At 33.9% G+C, this 14306-nt stretch overlaps 1 protein-coding gene across 3 annotated transcripts in view; it reads left to right on the forward strand.

Moving 5' to 3' along the window:
- The window catches only part of MINDY2 (MINDY lysine 48 deubiquitinase 2), a 79721-nt gene extending 68758 nt beyond the window's left edge, over positions 1 to 10963 (forward strand). Inside the window, exons 8-9 of one of the 3 annotated variants that reach the window (XM_046008447.1) lie at positions 697 to 891; positions 4475 to 10963. In XM_046008447.1, coding sequence (XP_045864403.1) covers positions 697 to 891; positions 4475 to 4600 — 321 coding nt within the window. In that variant the 3' untranslated portion in view covers positions 4601 to 10963. Of the gene's footprint in view, positions 1 to 696; positions 892 to 1146; positions 1211 to 4474 lie in introns of those variants that run through there. The other 2 variants (XM_046008448.1, XM_046008449.1) reach the window with 2 other exon arrangements.
- Positions 10964 to 14306: the final 3343 nt, after the last annotated feature.

A 14306-nucleotide genomic window follows, 5' to 3' on the forward strand; every position in this document is an offset into this window, starting at 1 on the left:
GGTTTTAAAAATCATGTTTTGGAAGAACATTTAATACATGATTTGGGAAATTCTTTGATTTTTTTAACAAGACTTTTATGACATTAATGGGAGGTTGGGAAATGTGTTTGCGTTTGTATGTGAATGTAGAAAAAACTAGATGGATATATATCTGCTGTTAACAATAGTTACCTTTGTGTAACGATAAGGTAATTTTAACTTATTTACACTTTTTAATTTTGTCTCAATTTTCTTCAGACATGTTTCTTTCATAAATTGGGGGGAGGCTTATTTTTTTGTTTGTTTTTAAAGTAGGCTCTATGCCCAACATGGGGCTTGAATTCAAGACCCCAAGATCAAGAAGTGCACGCTCTATAGACAAAGCCAGCAAGGTGCCCCTAAGGGAAGTTTTGCCAAGGGGTGGGGGTGGGGGTGGTTGGTTTTTTTTAGATGAGTTGTTTTTAAAGCTTTCATGAATGCTTTATATGCTAGTGCTAGGAATAATTTTAAATCAATTCCAAGAATATTTAGAATAATAGCAACATCACTGAGATTATGGCTCTCAAACAGAAATACTTAGGTAACTTTAGTTTTTATATTTAAACTCTGATACGCTTTTAAGAAGCCTTCCTCTTAGTTTTGTAACCTCTGTGTTTATACTCCTCAGTTCTTGAGTAAACTCTCATAGCTAAAGATGGTTATAATTTAATTTCTTAGGACTACCTTATGGCATTATCTCTACAACAAGAACAGCAGAGCCAAGAGATCAATTGGGAGCAAATACCTGAAGGAATCAGTGATTTGGAACTAGCAAAGAAACTCCAAGAAGAGGAGGATAGACGGGCTTCTCAATATTATCAGGAGCAGGAACAAGCAGCAGCTGCTGCTGCTTCTGCTTCTACACAGGCCCAGGTAAAAACTAGTGTTCTGATTCTTAAATACAATGATGACTTTAGCAACAAAGAAGTTTATACTGAGATAACTATTTTTAAATTAGGTATTGACTCTTGAGCTTTGTTAGCATTTTAGCATCCATGGTTTCATGGCATTGTCATAAGTTTGTGATTATCTTAATATATTTCTCATTTAGTGAAATTATTTTTCCTGAGTTTCTGATGGCAAGATTTTTCAGTTTTGTTTTTTGTTTTGTTTGTTTTGTTTTTTAAGTAGGCTCCACGCCCAGTGTGGAGCCCAACGCGGGGCTTGAACTCACGACCCTGAGATCAGGACCTGAGCTGAGATCAAGAGTCGAAGCTTAACCGACTGAGCCACCCAGGCGCCCCTTCAGTTGTTTTTGTTTTTTTGTTTTTTTAATTTTAATTCCAGCATAGTTAACATACAGTGTTATATTAGTTTCAGGTGTACAACATAGTGATTTAACAGTTCTATGCATTACTCAATGCTTGTCAAACTAAGTGTACTTTTAATCGCCTTCACTTATTCCCCCCATTCCTCCATCTCCATCCACTTCCCCTCTGGGAAGCATCTGTCTGTTATTTATGGTTAAGAGTCCATTTTTGGGTTTGTCTTTTTTTCTTCCTTTGTTCATTTAGTTTTGTTTCTAAAATTCCATATATGAGTGAAATCATATTGACTGGCTTCTCCAGCTTATTTCACTGAGTGCTATACTGTCTAGTTCCATCCATGTTGTTGCAAATGACAAGATTCCATTTTTTTCGTGGCTGAATAATACTCCATTGTGTATATACCATGTCTCCGTTGATGGACACTTAGTTTGCTTCCATAATTTGGCTATTACAAATAATGCTGCAGTAAACATAGGAGTGCATGTATCCCTTTGAATTAGTATTTTGTATTCTTTAGGTAAATACCCAGTAGTATAATTGCTGGGTTGTAGGGTAGTTCTGTTTTTAATTTTTTGAGGAATCTCCATACTGTCTTCCACAGTAGCTGCATCAGTCTGCATTACCACCAGTGCATGAGGGTTCCTTTTTCTCCACATCCTCGCCAAGTCTTATGTTTTTGAATTTAGCCATTCTGACAGATGTAAGGTGATATTTCATTGTGGTTTTGATTTGCATTTCCCTAATGATGACTGATGTGGAGTATCTTTTCATGTGTCTGTTGGCCATCTGTATGTCTTCTTTGGAGAAATGCCTGTTTATGTCTTTATGTCTTCTGCCCATTTTTAACTTTTTTATTTTTTAGTTATTTATTTACTTAAAGGGGAGTGAGTGAGCGAGCGGGAGGGAGAGGGAGAGGGGATCTGAAGCAGAATCTGCCCTGAGTGCAGAGCCCATCGTGGGACTCAGTCCCACAACTGTGAGACCACGAACTGAGCCGAACCAAGAGTCAGATGCCCAACCGACTAAGCCACCCAGGCACCCCTTCTTCTGCCCATTTTTATTTGGATCATTTGTTTTCTTGGTGTTGAGTTGTAGAAGTTCTTTATCTATTTTGGATACTAACCCTTTATCAGATACGTCATTTACAAATACCTTTTCCCATTCAGTAGATTTTCTTTTAGTTTTATTGTTTCCTTTGCTGTGCAGAGCTTTTTATTTTGATGTAGTCCCAATAGTTTATTTTTACTTTTGTTTCCCTTGTGTCAGGAGATAGATATGTTTCCTGACTTATCTGACATAATAACAAAGATGTTGTTATTGCCTATGCTCTCTTCTGGTATTTTTATGGTTTCAGGTCTCACATTTAGGTCCTTAATCCGTTTTGAGTTTATTTTTATGTATGGTATACAAAAGTGGTCCAGTTTCATTCCTTTACATGAGATGTCCAGTTTTCTCAATGCCATTTGTTGAAGAGACTTTTTCCTGTTGCATATTCTTTACTCCTTTGTCAAAGATTAGTTGACTATATAACTATAGGTTTATTTGTATGTTTTCTATCCTGTTCCATTAATGTATGTCTCTATTTTTGTGCCAGGATCATACTGTTTTTTCTTTTTTTACTTTAATCTCCACAACAAACATGGGGCTCAAACTCATGACCCTGAGATCAAGAGTGGCATGGTCCTCTGACTGAGCCAGCCAAGTGCCCCAGAATCATACTGTTTTGATTACTACAACTTCTGTAATATAATTTGAAGTCTGGAATTATGAGACCTCCAGTTTTGTTTTTCTTTTCCAAGATTGCTTTGGCTATTCAGTATTTTTTGTGGTTTCATGCAAATTTTAGGATTGTTTGTTCTAACTCTGAAAAATGCTGTTGGAATTTTGATAGGGATTGCATTAAATCTGTAGATTGCTTTGGGTAGTATAGACATTTTAATAATATTTGTTCTTCCAATCCATGAGTGGGGAATATCTTTATATTTCTTAGTGTTGTCTTCAGTTTCTTTCATCAGTGCTTTATAATTTTCAGAGTACAGGTCTTTCATTTCTTTGGTTAAGTTTTTTCCTAAGTATTTTATTATTTTTGGTGCAAATGAATCAAATGTATTTTTTAAATTGTTAATAGCTCCAAAGAATATAAATGAATGGGAACAAAGGCTTTTGTAACAATTAGAGGGCAGTATGAGGTACTGCTAGGAAAAATGTAGACTTCGGAGCCAGATAGACATGGATTCCATTTCCTGCTTCTGTCTCCCCATGCTAGTTGTAACTAACACCTTGGACAAAGTCCTTTACTTCTCTTAGCCCCATTTTCCCTGTCTTGAAAATAAAAGATAATGTTTAACTGTTAGATTTGTGGGTAAGAACAAATAATGTTAGTACTTAACCCAATGTCTGACATGTACTAAGTATTCAACAAAGGTTATTAGCACCTTTCCACTTTTCCTAGTTAAACATATGAAGCACTGAAAATGTGACTATTAATTGGGTTTCTTTATATTAAATCTCATTTTATTAAATGAAAAAAATATTTCCCTTCTTTTATGTTTACTGTACTATGCCAGAACGGTTTCTTTGTCTTGGGTATACAAGAAAACAAGATGTGCTTTAAGGTCTGATGAAACATTAAACATAGAGGTCTCCATTAAACCAAGTTATTTCTATTCCTAGTTCAAATGTTGACTATTCCAAGTTTAAAAGTTAAAACCTACCGTATTATAAGTACCTTTTCATAAAAATATTATTTCACAGAATACACTTACTTTATACTCAAAGTTCTCAGGGTTTTCATTTTTCCCCTTTAAAATGTTTATTATATTAATGAGATTTATTATAGTTTAACGAGGTTTTAGGGAACTTAATTTACCAAACATCACCTTTTCTTTTTTTAACATTTTCTAAACTTTAACATAAATATTTCTTGAATTTGAGATTTCAGGGAATATAATCCTATACATTATTTACTGTTTGAAATTCCATTTACTTAGAATAATGGATACATTAATTAGATCTATCCAAAATGACAGAGGCAGTTACTCAGATACCATGTAACATAACAAGTCTGTGTACAAGTAACTTTTTTCCATTAATGATTCCTTTCACTCTTGTGGTTTTTCCTTCTAGATAACTATGATTAAGCACCTTAGAAAGTTGAGGTAATTTCTCCCTGTTTATTTTTCTTAAAGCAAAGCCAGCCAGCACAAGCCTCTCCAAGTAGAAGACAACCTGGGAATAGTGAACGTAAACGAAAAGAACCTCGAGAAAAAGATAAAGAGAAAGAAAAGGACAAAAATAGCTGTGTCATTTTGTAACAAGTGTTGGATTCTGTTGGATGCATCTATATGTCTTGAGAAACAAAACCACAGGAGGAAAGGAAGAAAAACCGATAAATACCGTCTGTGCCTGATTTCCCAATGGATTTTGTTCATGTTTTTCAGGGGAAAGGTTGTTACTTAGTTACAATCAGACTTTTTCAAGTCACACAGTACACTCTTTATGAGCTGGAGTTTCATGTTACAAGTTGGAAATGCTGTGTGTTATCATTCATGAAAAATACTGCACTTGTAGCCAAATAAGCAAATCACAGCAAATTTTGTGTCATAGTGACATTCATAACTCATATCAGTTAGTAAGCTATTTTATCTTCTGTTCTAACAATGAATAGAGGTAACTTATTTTGTCTGATTCTTTCCTGAAATCTAAATATTAACCCAATAGTTTCTGAAATTAATTTTTACAATGTTAAATTATGATCTAATCCAAGAGAAACCAGGGGTTTAATATAGGGATGTAAAAAGAAAAAAAAACAAAAACAAACAACAAAAGAACCAAGACAAAAAATAACAGAAATAAATAACCCTTAATCCTGTATTGGACTAGTTCAGCCCTTGAACAGCTTTACCTTTCTTTAGGAATGTACATTTTAGATATTATCTTGAGAACTGATAATGGAGTTTGGGTTTAATTTAGAGAGAAAAACAATTTGTATTTCTTTTCCAATAGCAAAGAATTGCATAACAATAATACTCATATTCTATCAACATCAGATATTAATGACTTTGTAGTGTTGTGAAATTTTGAGGAATTTTGAAATCTTTAATATAGGTAACTTGTACTACAGTTACTATTTATTGACAGTGTGATAACTGAGTATAAGAAGGAAACCACAGTGGATGCTAGGCCTTGTAAATATGGGTTGTAGAAAAGCAGATAGTTCAATGTCTACCTTTTTCTAGAATTACCTTGAACCTTAAAATTTAAATCATGTTTATTTGCTGGAAAATTAAGTATACTTATTAAAGCCAACAAAAAAGCACATTTCTGAAAGGAAGTTAGAAATAATCTCTGAGACTAGTGAAAAAGCATTAATAAAAATCTGTTTGAAAAATAGATAAGACTTAGGAGGTAAAAGCAATCAGATTTTTTTTTTAACTTATGGGAACCAAATAGACCTATAACATCTTGTAGTGTTTATAGGATTCAGAAAGAAATATTTATTGAACTTTATTATGAGGCAACACATATTTTCCTGTATTTCTACTATCCTTAATAGTCCTTTTTATATGCTTTATATTTAAAAGTTTGTTTTAGTTATTTTTGAAGAGACTATTGCTGCTCCAAGTAGTTACATGATTTACATTCTAAGCCTCAGTAAATTTGTTTAAGAGCATCTTAATCTAACCTGAGCATCCACTTGGAGAATGTTCTTGAGGTCTAGGGTGACAATAGACTACAAAAAAATGTGGTCTAGAGTTCTTAAGCTATGTCCTTAACATTCTCCATGGTCCAAGACCATTTATAGGATGGGTCTATATGTAAAAATAAAAAGTAAGGTCTTATTTATGGAAGGAATTATTCTAAGGGAAAAATCCAGGGTCAAGCTGTATCTTTTGTCATGTCCTTCTGTATTGCATGTGTAGTTATGTTATACCATTTGTTTACTCCTTCAGATTTCCCATGCTAGCATGATAAATCATCAGAGAACCTGTTTGGGGTATAAAACTTTGATACAGAATATTTGGTGAGTCTCTAGTTAATAACCTAAAATATGTGTGCGTTGGTAAAGTAATCAGATGTAGTACAGAATTCTCTGTTGGCTCAAGCAGGTTGACCTTAGTCCAAGTTTACTCTTGATACCACTCTATTGGTTGAAGGAGGAAACTCAAACCTCAGGGTTTGTTTTTCCTAGAATAGATAGTAGTGACAGTGCACTATATTTTAATAAGAAAAAGCAAGACAGCAAACCCTGAAAAATTTTAAAAAGCATATTTGAGGCATATTTTTCCATAATTATATACTTATCTATTTATTACCCTTGAGAAATATATGTGTAAAAGTTATTCTTCTGTTATTTGTTACTATCTTCTTAATTTGTTCCAAAGATAATACTGCCATTCTGCATTCCCTCTGGAAGAAAAAAAAAAAAAACACTCAAAACCAGCAGTGCTGCTATCAGATAAGTAGATGTCTATACTTATAAAAAATAACTACAAAAATGTAATGTGTTTGTTAATTCAACCTTTTTTCTATGTAATATTTCCAAGTCAGACTTTCTTACATTCCTGGACTTCAGTTTGATATACCAAGAGTAATAATGACAAAATGTTTGCTTTGATTACTGTGAGGAAAAAAATTAAATGTTCAGTTCTATTAAAACAAACTTCTTGGAGATAACTGGTTTTCCATCCTTGAAGGTTAGAGCTATTGTGTCTTTATTTTCTTATATTTTGCTCAAGGCAACAAATTATACATTCAGATGTTTCATTGCTGGTTTGGGTACATTGGAATTTGGTAGTGGTATAGTCAAGTCTTTCCTTCAGTGTCTTGTAGTACTTGAAAATTGTTACATGAATTGCTAACAAGATAGAACTTAAACATTTTTGTTGTTAATCTTTATAGGCTAGATTAGGGACACGTTTGCATCAACCAGTCGCTGTTAGATTTAGCAAAAAAGACATGAATGAGTGGATGTATGGTCACTACACTTTCTTGTACTTTCAAAAGCTATTCCTTAAGTTTAGTGACCAGTCTTCCTTACAAATATGAAAATTGTCCTGATGTGTAATCCCATTGAATTAACAATGCTGTGATTTACAATAGGTTATCAACACTTAGAAGTATTTGTATGTGTTTATCTGTGTGTTTCTGAAGCAAGGATCCGTCGATTTCTATTATCAAAACAATCTGGGAACTTTCCCTCAAATTTAAGAATTACCATTTAAGAATACACACACATACATATGTACATACATACACTAAGCAGTTTGAGGCAGCTAAAATCGGCATTGGCTGCTTAGGGGTCCAGTGTGCTTAGGAGAAGTAACTTCTTCCATGTTTCAAGGTGTCATTTAGCAGTGGAATGAGGCAAAGATTTAAATTTAGGATTAGGTTTTGGAATATATTTTGTTTTAGTGTCTCATATTTCTTGTATTTGACAATTTATCCCATATTATGTTTCAAATTCTTCCTTATACTTTGATCTTAGCTTAATCGAACAAGTCAGTATCAGAGATTAGTTGACTGAACCCAACATTAACCATTTTGTACTTGCACAAAACCATAGTACTTTGTTTTTACTGAATCACCAACTCAGGTCACTAAGAAAGATCTTGAGAGGAAGAGGACTCGAAGTCAAATAGACATTTAAGGAAAGAATTGTCATAGTTCCTATATTAATGTTGGCATATGAAGCAGATATCTGTAAAGTCCTACTAGAGAAATACTCAAGGCAAAAATTCCCAGAATTATCCTCAAACTCATTTATTTAAAAAAAAATTCTTTTAAGCAAAAAAGCAAATTGATTATTACATTTCATTTAATGTCCTATTAAATATACAAGTGATTTTAAAATATAATGAAAAACTTAACAGGCTTTACTTGGGCATACACTTAAACTATCACTGTAAACTTACTAATTCTTGATAAAATAAGATGGAGGCATTAAAGATAGTACATAATTTGTATTTTAAGGAAATACAAATGGGGAAATGTGGAAGTCTGAACTGTTTTAGGTCTAAAAAATCTAGATTTTATCTTTCCAGGGGCAAACTTTCTGTGCCTCACTTTATTTTAAATATGTAAAAGATGCTCATTTTTTTAGTGCTTTATACTCCTGAATAAAGGACATAGTATAAGCTCAGAATATTACTTAAATAATAATAAATATTATAGTTTTTGTTCTTGAGTGTGGAGATCTTTTTCCCAATGACAATATTTCTTAAAAGTCAGTTTTTTTAATGCTGTTAAAATTTGTAGAATTATCTTGTCTTTGAGTATGGCATCATCTCTTCCCAAAGTGTATTTTATGGTTGCTTTTGTGTTCTAATCAAAGTTGAGAGTATTTTGAGAGTATAAGAAGCATTAAAAGTCTATTTTTCCCAGTATCTTTCATATATCTAAATATTTAGATTCTCTTTGCCTTTTTCTCCATGGAACAAAGTACAGTGGTATCAGATTACTAATGCATATATGTAAAGTTTTGTGCATGGATGGAATTCATTTAGGTCTGTCCAATACTGTCATTTTTAGGGCTATTTGAATTATTTCTGTTTTTTAGTATAAAATGTTATTTGATAATGTGCAGATAAATTCCTTTTAGAAAGTGACTGAAAATCAGAATTCTTTGGTCCTCTGAGAATACAGTGGTTTTTATTTTTATTTTTTTTATTTATTTTTTTTTTTACTGATATCCAATATTTCCGTAGCTGCTGAGAAAATCTTATGAAGAACTGAGGTTACTTTTCTCAAGTAACACTTTAAAACAAACTAAAGTTTAAAATCGAAGCCTTCTTGGCCAAAAAACTGCAAAACAGAGAAAATGGAGTCTGAGGGACAGATTGCAGGACCCAAGTAATTTTAACTTCTTTTGAAGCTCTATTTAAATTTTAATTAACAAATGTCTGTTACTTAATACCAGTGTCTCTGCTGTTAGAAATTAGAGCTTAATACATTGTGAATATGTGTATGTATTTTTACATAAAGTATCCTAGTTTCTAATTTCACTTTTCTGATTAAAAAAGTTAAACTCAAAAAACTAGGTCAAAGTTTTCAACAATAGCTGAACTATTATCAAGTTCTGCTTTGTCCTATTGTCCTGAGATTAGACTCCTCTGCCTATAACTGGTATTTTTGAGAACATGGTACTATCCCAGATAAGGTATTGAAATACTATGGCAGAAATATAAAACCTAAACTATAAATCGCTATAGATTTAAAAGACAAAAAGCTCTAGTATTCTATAATGTGTCTATTTGATATTAATTTTAAGAATTTTTTTTAATCACTTAATAATGTCATTAACTTAAAAAACTTCATATCCTTACTCACTGTAATATCCTGTAGTTAAAGAAAGCACAAAGCAAAATTCTTCTGAAGGTGTTCCTGGCTTCTTTGGGTCTAGTGGTCACACCTTTAAATAGGAAGTCAGGAAACTGAAATGCCCATTTAAATTCCCAAATCAGTCACCTGATTTGGGCATTATCACTGGGCATTATCACTAAAATACCACTATAAAGTGGTAACTAACAGTATGTTTAAAGACTAAGATTGGCATTTAATCTTTGAAGGTGTCTGGTATTCTCAATTTTGTCAGTTTTTATTCCTTTTTACATCTTAGTTGTATGAGGTAATCATTTTTTTCCAGAGTACATGGGATATCATAGCTTTACAGATTTTTAAAGATGGGGATTTGAAAAATGGTTTTTGTTAAAAAGCGATTTTCCTAAATAAAATGACAACCACTGTTTTCACAGACCCACACATGACAAGTAGGACACTATGATAGAAGACTGATGTATGCTTGCTACACAACAGTCAGCAAAAGGGATAATCTTCACTTGTACCTGAAAGTCATCTCCTAAAGTTAGTGCATGTGAGTCTCTTTCCTTGAATTGTGCAGAATAATTGGATGTGGCCAATTTCGGGGGGAATAGCAAGTGAAATAGTATCATGACTACAGAGCAAGTGATTTTGAAGTGTAGTAAGAAGAAACAAATTTTCTTCCTCCACTTTCATGTCCTACTACTGGGGTCAGGAAGTTGCTGTGACATATCATAGATCTCTTGTGTTAGGCCAAGATTGGCCAATTGAAATAGAGTTCTTAAAGAGCTTAAATATATAGTGTATGAACGCTTGTTCTTTCCTCCTCCTTTTCTTTGCTATCTTAACGCCCTTTCTACTTCTAATTCGTTCATTTTGCTCTATGACCAGCTCTAATCGCAATTTGAGAGTAATAGCGACCATAGAGATGGATATAAAATAGCATTGAAATACATTTTTCAAATGACACCTAAAAGTATCTACCCAACTTAGAATTGAACTGAATTTCTATGAAAGAATGTTAATTGGTTTTAAATGCTAATTATGTTTAAACTGTTCAATTGTAAAAACTATGTTTTAAACAAGTTTTGAAAGTTTCACTTTTGGAAAATATTCCTTTAAAAAAGGCATAGTGACCATAGATGGGAAAGTATAAAATATTTCTGACAGAATTATTCAGTATTATTCAACATTTAATTTCATGTTTGTTATTGTACCACAAGGATAGTGTCATTCTTCGATTAAAATGTTGGATTTTTTGTTAATGTACTTAAAACTGTAACCAGTGATAACACCTTTAGTATTTTTTATTATAGATTATATTTTATTTCAATAAACTTTGATATTTAGAACAAACAGTCTTTCTGCTATGTATATTCATCTCATTAAGGTACTTTTTACAAAGTGGAGAAATGGAGAGATGGGGAATTGACATACTGATTCACATTTACCTAGGATTAACTCTTAGAAAACGTGGACTAATTCTTTTTTTTTTTTTTTTAAGATTTTATTTATTTATTTGACAGAGAGAGATCACAAGTAGAGAGAGGCAGGCAGAGAGAGAAAGAGGGAAGCAGGCTCCCTGCTGAGCAGAAAGCCCGATGCGGGACTCGATCCCAGGACCCTGAGATCATGACCTGAGCCGAAGGCAGCGGCTTAACCCAGTGAGCCACCCAGGCGCCCCACTTGGACTAATTCTTGATTAAAGACAGATTTTTATCCATCTGAGGCAATGAACAACAACAAAAAACAACTCTAAACCATACAATAGTTAACTACCTGATCCCAATGGTAGATTCATTATATCTGATACTTTTAGCCTCTTGGAAGACTAAGAAAGAGCTGAGAAAGGATCACTTTATCTTTATACCAAGCCAACCCTAATGTAAAGTTTTTGTCCAACAATTTAATGTCCAAACTGGCTAATGTCTGACATCTCTGTGAAAGTTTTCTTAGACACCACAGCCCTCTAAGCAGAATTAATCATTACACATAATGTTTTGTTGACCTCCCCTTGTTATAGCACTTAAGCTAGATTGTGAACCTTTTAAGAAAAGGAATCAGATCTTACTCATCTTGATTTTCTTGGCACATTACATCATCATTGGCACTTGAAATGAACTTGAATATCTATTTAGAGGAATTTTTAAAGATATCTATATTGTATAGTTATTGCTTGCTTATCCTTTACATAAGTAAATTGAATTACTGAATTGGTATTCTCCTGTAGCATTAAAGTTGTATAGGGGTGCCTGGGTGGCTCAGTCGGTTAGGCCTCTGCCTTCAGCTCAGGATGATTCTGGGGTCCTGGGATGAGCCCCACATTGGGCACCCTGCTCAGCAAGGAGCCTGCTTCTCCCTCTCCCTCTGCCCCTCCCCTCCTTGTGCTCTTTCTGTCTCTCTCAAATAAATGAAATCTTAAATAAATAAATAAAAAGTTATGTAGGTGGAACTAAAATTCCTAATCCTTTATCCCGGCCCCTGATTTTCCTTGGCATCATCCTGCATTCTCCCAGAGTCGATAGAAGAATGCTTAGGAAACAGCAGCTTCAACAAAACTAGACTAAGTGGCATGTTCTTCCCTTTTTCATACCTTCCCCTGTAGGGTCTCTTTCCTCACTTTATATTATCCTATGAAGCAGCACCTTTTAATTTGTTGGAACTGAGATTTAAGCCAAGCAGTCTGACCCCAGAGACTGTGCTCACAAATATATCTGGAAGAGGACATAAAGGTCTAGGCCAAATCTGTGTTCAAATTCTGACCCTGGACTTTTGAAGTCACATCTGTTTCAAACCTGCAGAAATCTGAAAAATCAGGCCTTTTTTGTACTCTCTAATCTTAGAGCAAGTTAATACTACATAGACTGTTTCCTTATCTCTAAAATTTATACCTTGTTACAAAGTTTAAAGATATTGTATATAAAGCATAAGATACATAACAACCACTCAATAAATTATAACAATTAATAATAGACTAGGGGAAACTTCTTTTTTTAACCAAGCCAAGAACTTTAAGAAGAAAGGCTTTGATTAAGGAGCTTAAGAAGGCTACTTAAGCCTCATAAAAGCAAACATATTTCTGTTCTCTCCAAATATAACGCTGATCCTGGTATAAGGGCTGAGACTGACCTGGACTCAGAATGACCCATAGTGAAAAATGTGCAACAAGCAAACTTAATACATAGAATAATAATGAATTCTAAAACTAGAAATTGTGGCATGTTCTCCTTGAAGACTAGTTTGGTTATTCATTTATCAAGAATAAAATATACCAGGAGACCCAGGCACCTAGACTTTAGAGGAAGGACCTTATTTGAACTAAAGCTGTGACATTACATTTTAAAAGTAAGCACATGTTGGGAGCAGAGGACAAAGAGTCAACCAGACCAAAGTCAGCACCTTCAACAAAGTCAGGGTCAGGGAAGAAAAAGTAATTCTCCTTCTATCCTTATAAGTTCTTAGCTTGAGGCCCCTGTGACAGAAGACAGATTAGTAAGAAAAAACATTAACATGTATACCTCATGTATACTTGGGAGCTAGGGAAAGATGCACCAACTCTCAGAGATGGCTTAGAATTCAGGCTTAAGATACTGTTTTGTTATATATAATATATATGTTATATTACATTATTATTCAGATAAAGATGAAAGAAGAATATCGGGGAGATCAGGTCAGGGGAAGTAACCAGGAAAAGTACAGTAAACAAAAGTAAGTTTTGTTATGCATATTAAAATCTTTAAGTTGGTATCTTCTCCACTGACAAGACTCTCTCGTGATTTAGTCATTCTCTTTCTGAAATAAAGATTTCTTTTATAAACTTAAATTTCCATTATGAAAGGGTAATTTATATTCTCAGAACTCCTGTGTCTGCTGTTTCTCAAAATAATCAGCTCAAAATAATACAAAGAGGCATATTTTGGGGTGGCATATTCTGTTAGCCTTCAGGCAACTCGGGCAAAGGCTGACACATTACCTTTAAAGAATTCTTCTTTTTCTTTTTTTCTGTTTAAAGTAAGCTCTAGGCCAATGGTAGGGCTTGAACTCGTGACCCCCAGACCAAGAATCTCAGGCTCTACTGACTGAGCCAGCCAGAGGCCTCTATAATGAAGTCGTCATTGTTTTGCGGACTTTTCTCTGACTGCCAGCATTACTAAATAAGTCATTATAAATAAATGGTGATAAGATAAATGAAATACAATAGCCCCTGAATCCTGGCATTCCACTGAATGTCCTAGTCCTTGGAAGAGGGAGCTTATAAGTTACTACTAACTATTATAACAGCCATACTCTACATATATTAGGCTGTTACTACGTATCAGATATTGCACTATCTTATTAATTCTCATAACAGTTTTAGAAGACCGCTATTGTCACAGTTAAAAAAACAGAAACTTGAAAGACCATGCGACTTTGCAAAAGGTCACTGCTACTGGCAATGTTGAAACTTAAAACCTAACCTCTCCAACTCCAAAGACTGTTCTCTTACTTCAAAATTATGTTAGCAGTCACACATTTGCATGCCATTCTTGACTCCTTTAATGTGGAGAGTGTCAGTCCTCCTAGACTTAAGTACCTGTTTAAGATGTAGGCTACCCTTGACAGAATCTGAATCTCAGCATAGGGAGGCTACAGGAAATCCTTTAAAGGCCCACTCTGGGTGTCTCAGTGGGTTAAGCCTCTGCCTTCGGCTCAGGTCATGAT

This window comes from Meles meles, chromosome 6 (assembly GCF_922984935.1).
Source record: "Meles meles chromosome 6, mMelMel3.1 paternal haplotype, whole genome shotgun sequence".
In the NCBI taxonomy this organism is placed as follows: domain Eukaryota; kingdom Metazoa; phylum Chordata; class Mammalia; order Carnivora; family Mustelidae; genus Meles; species Meles meles.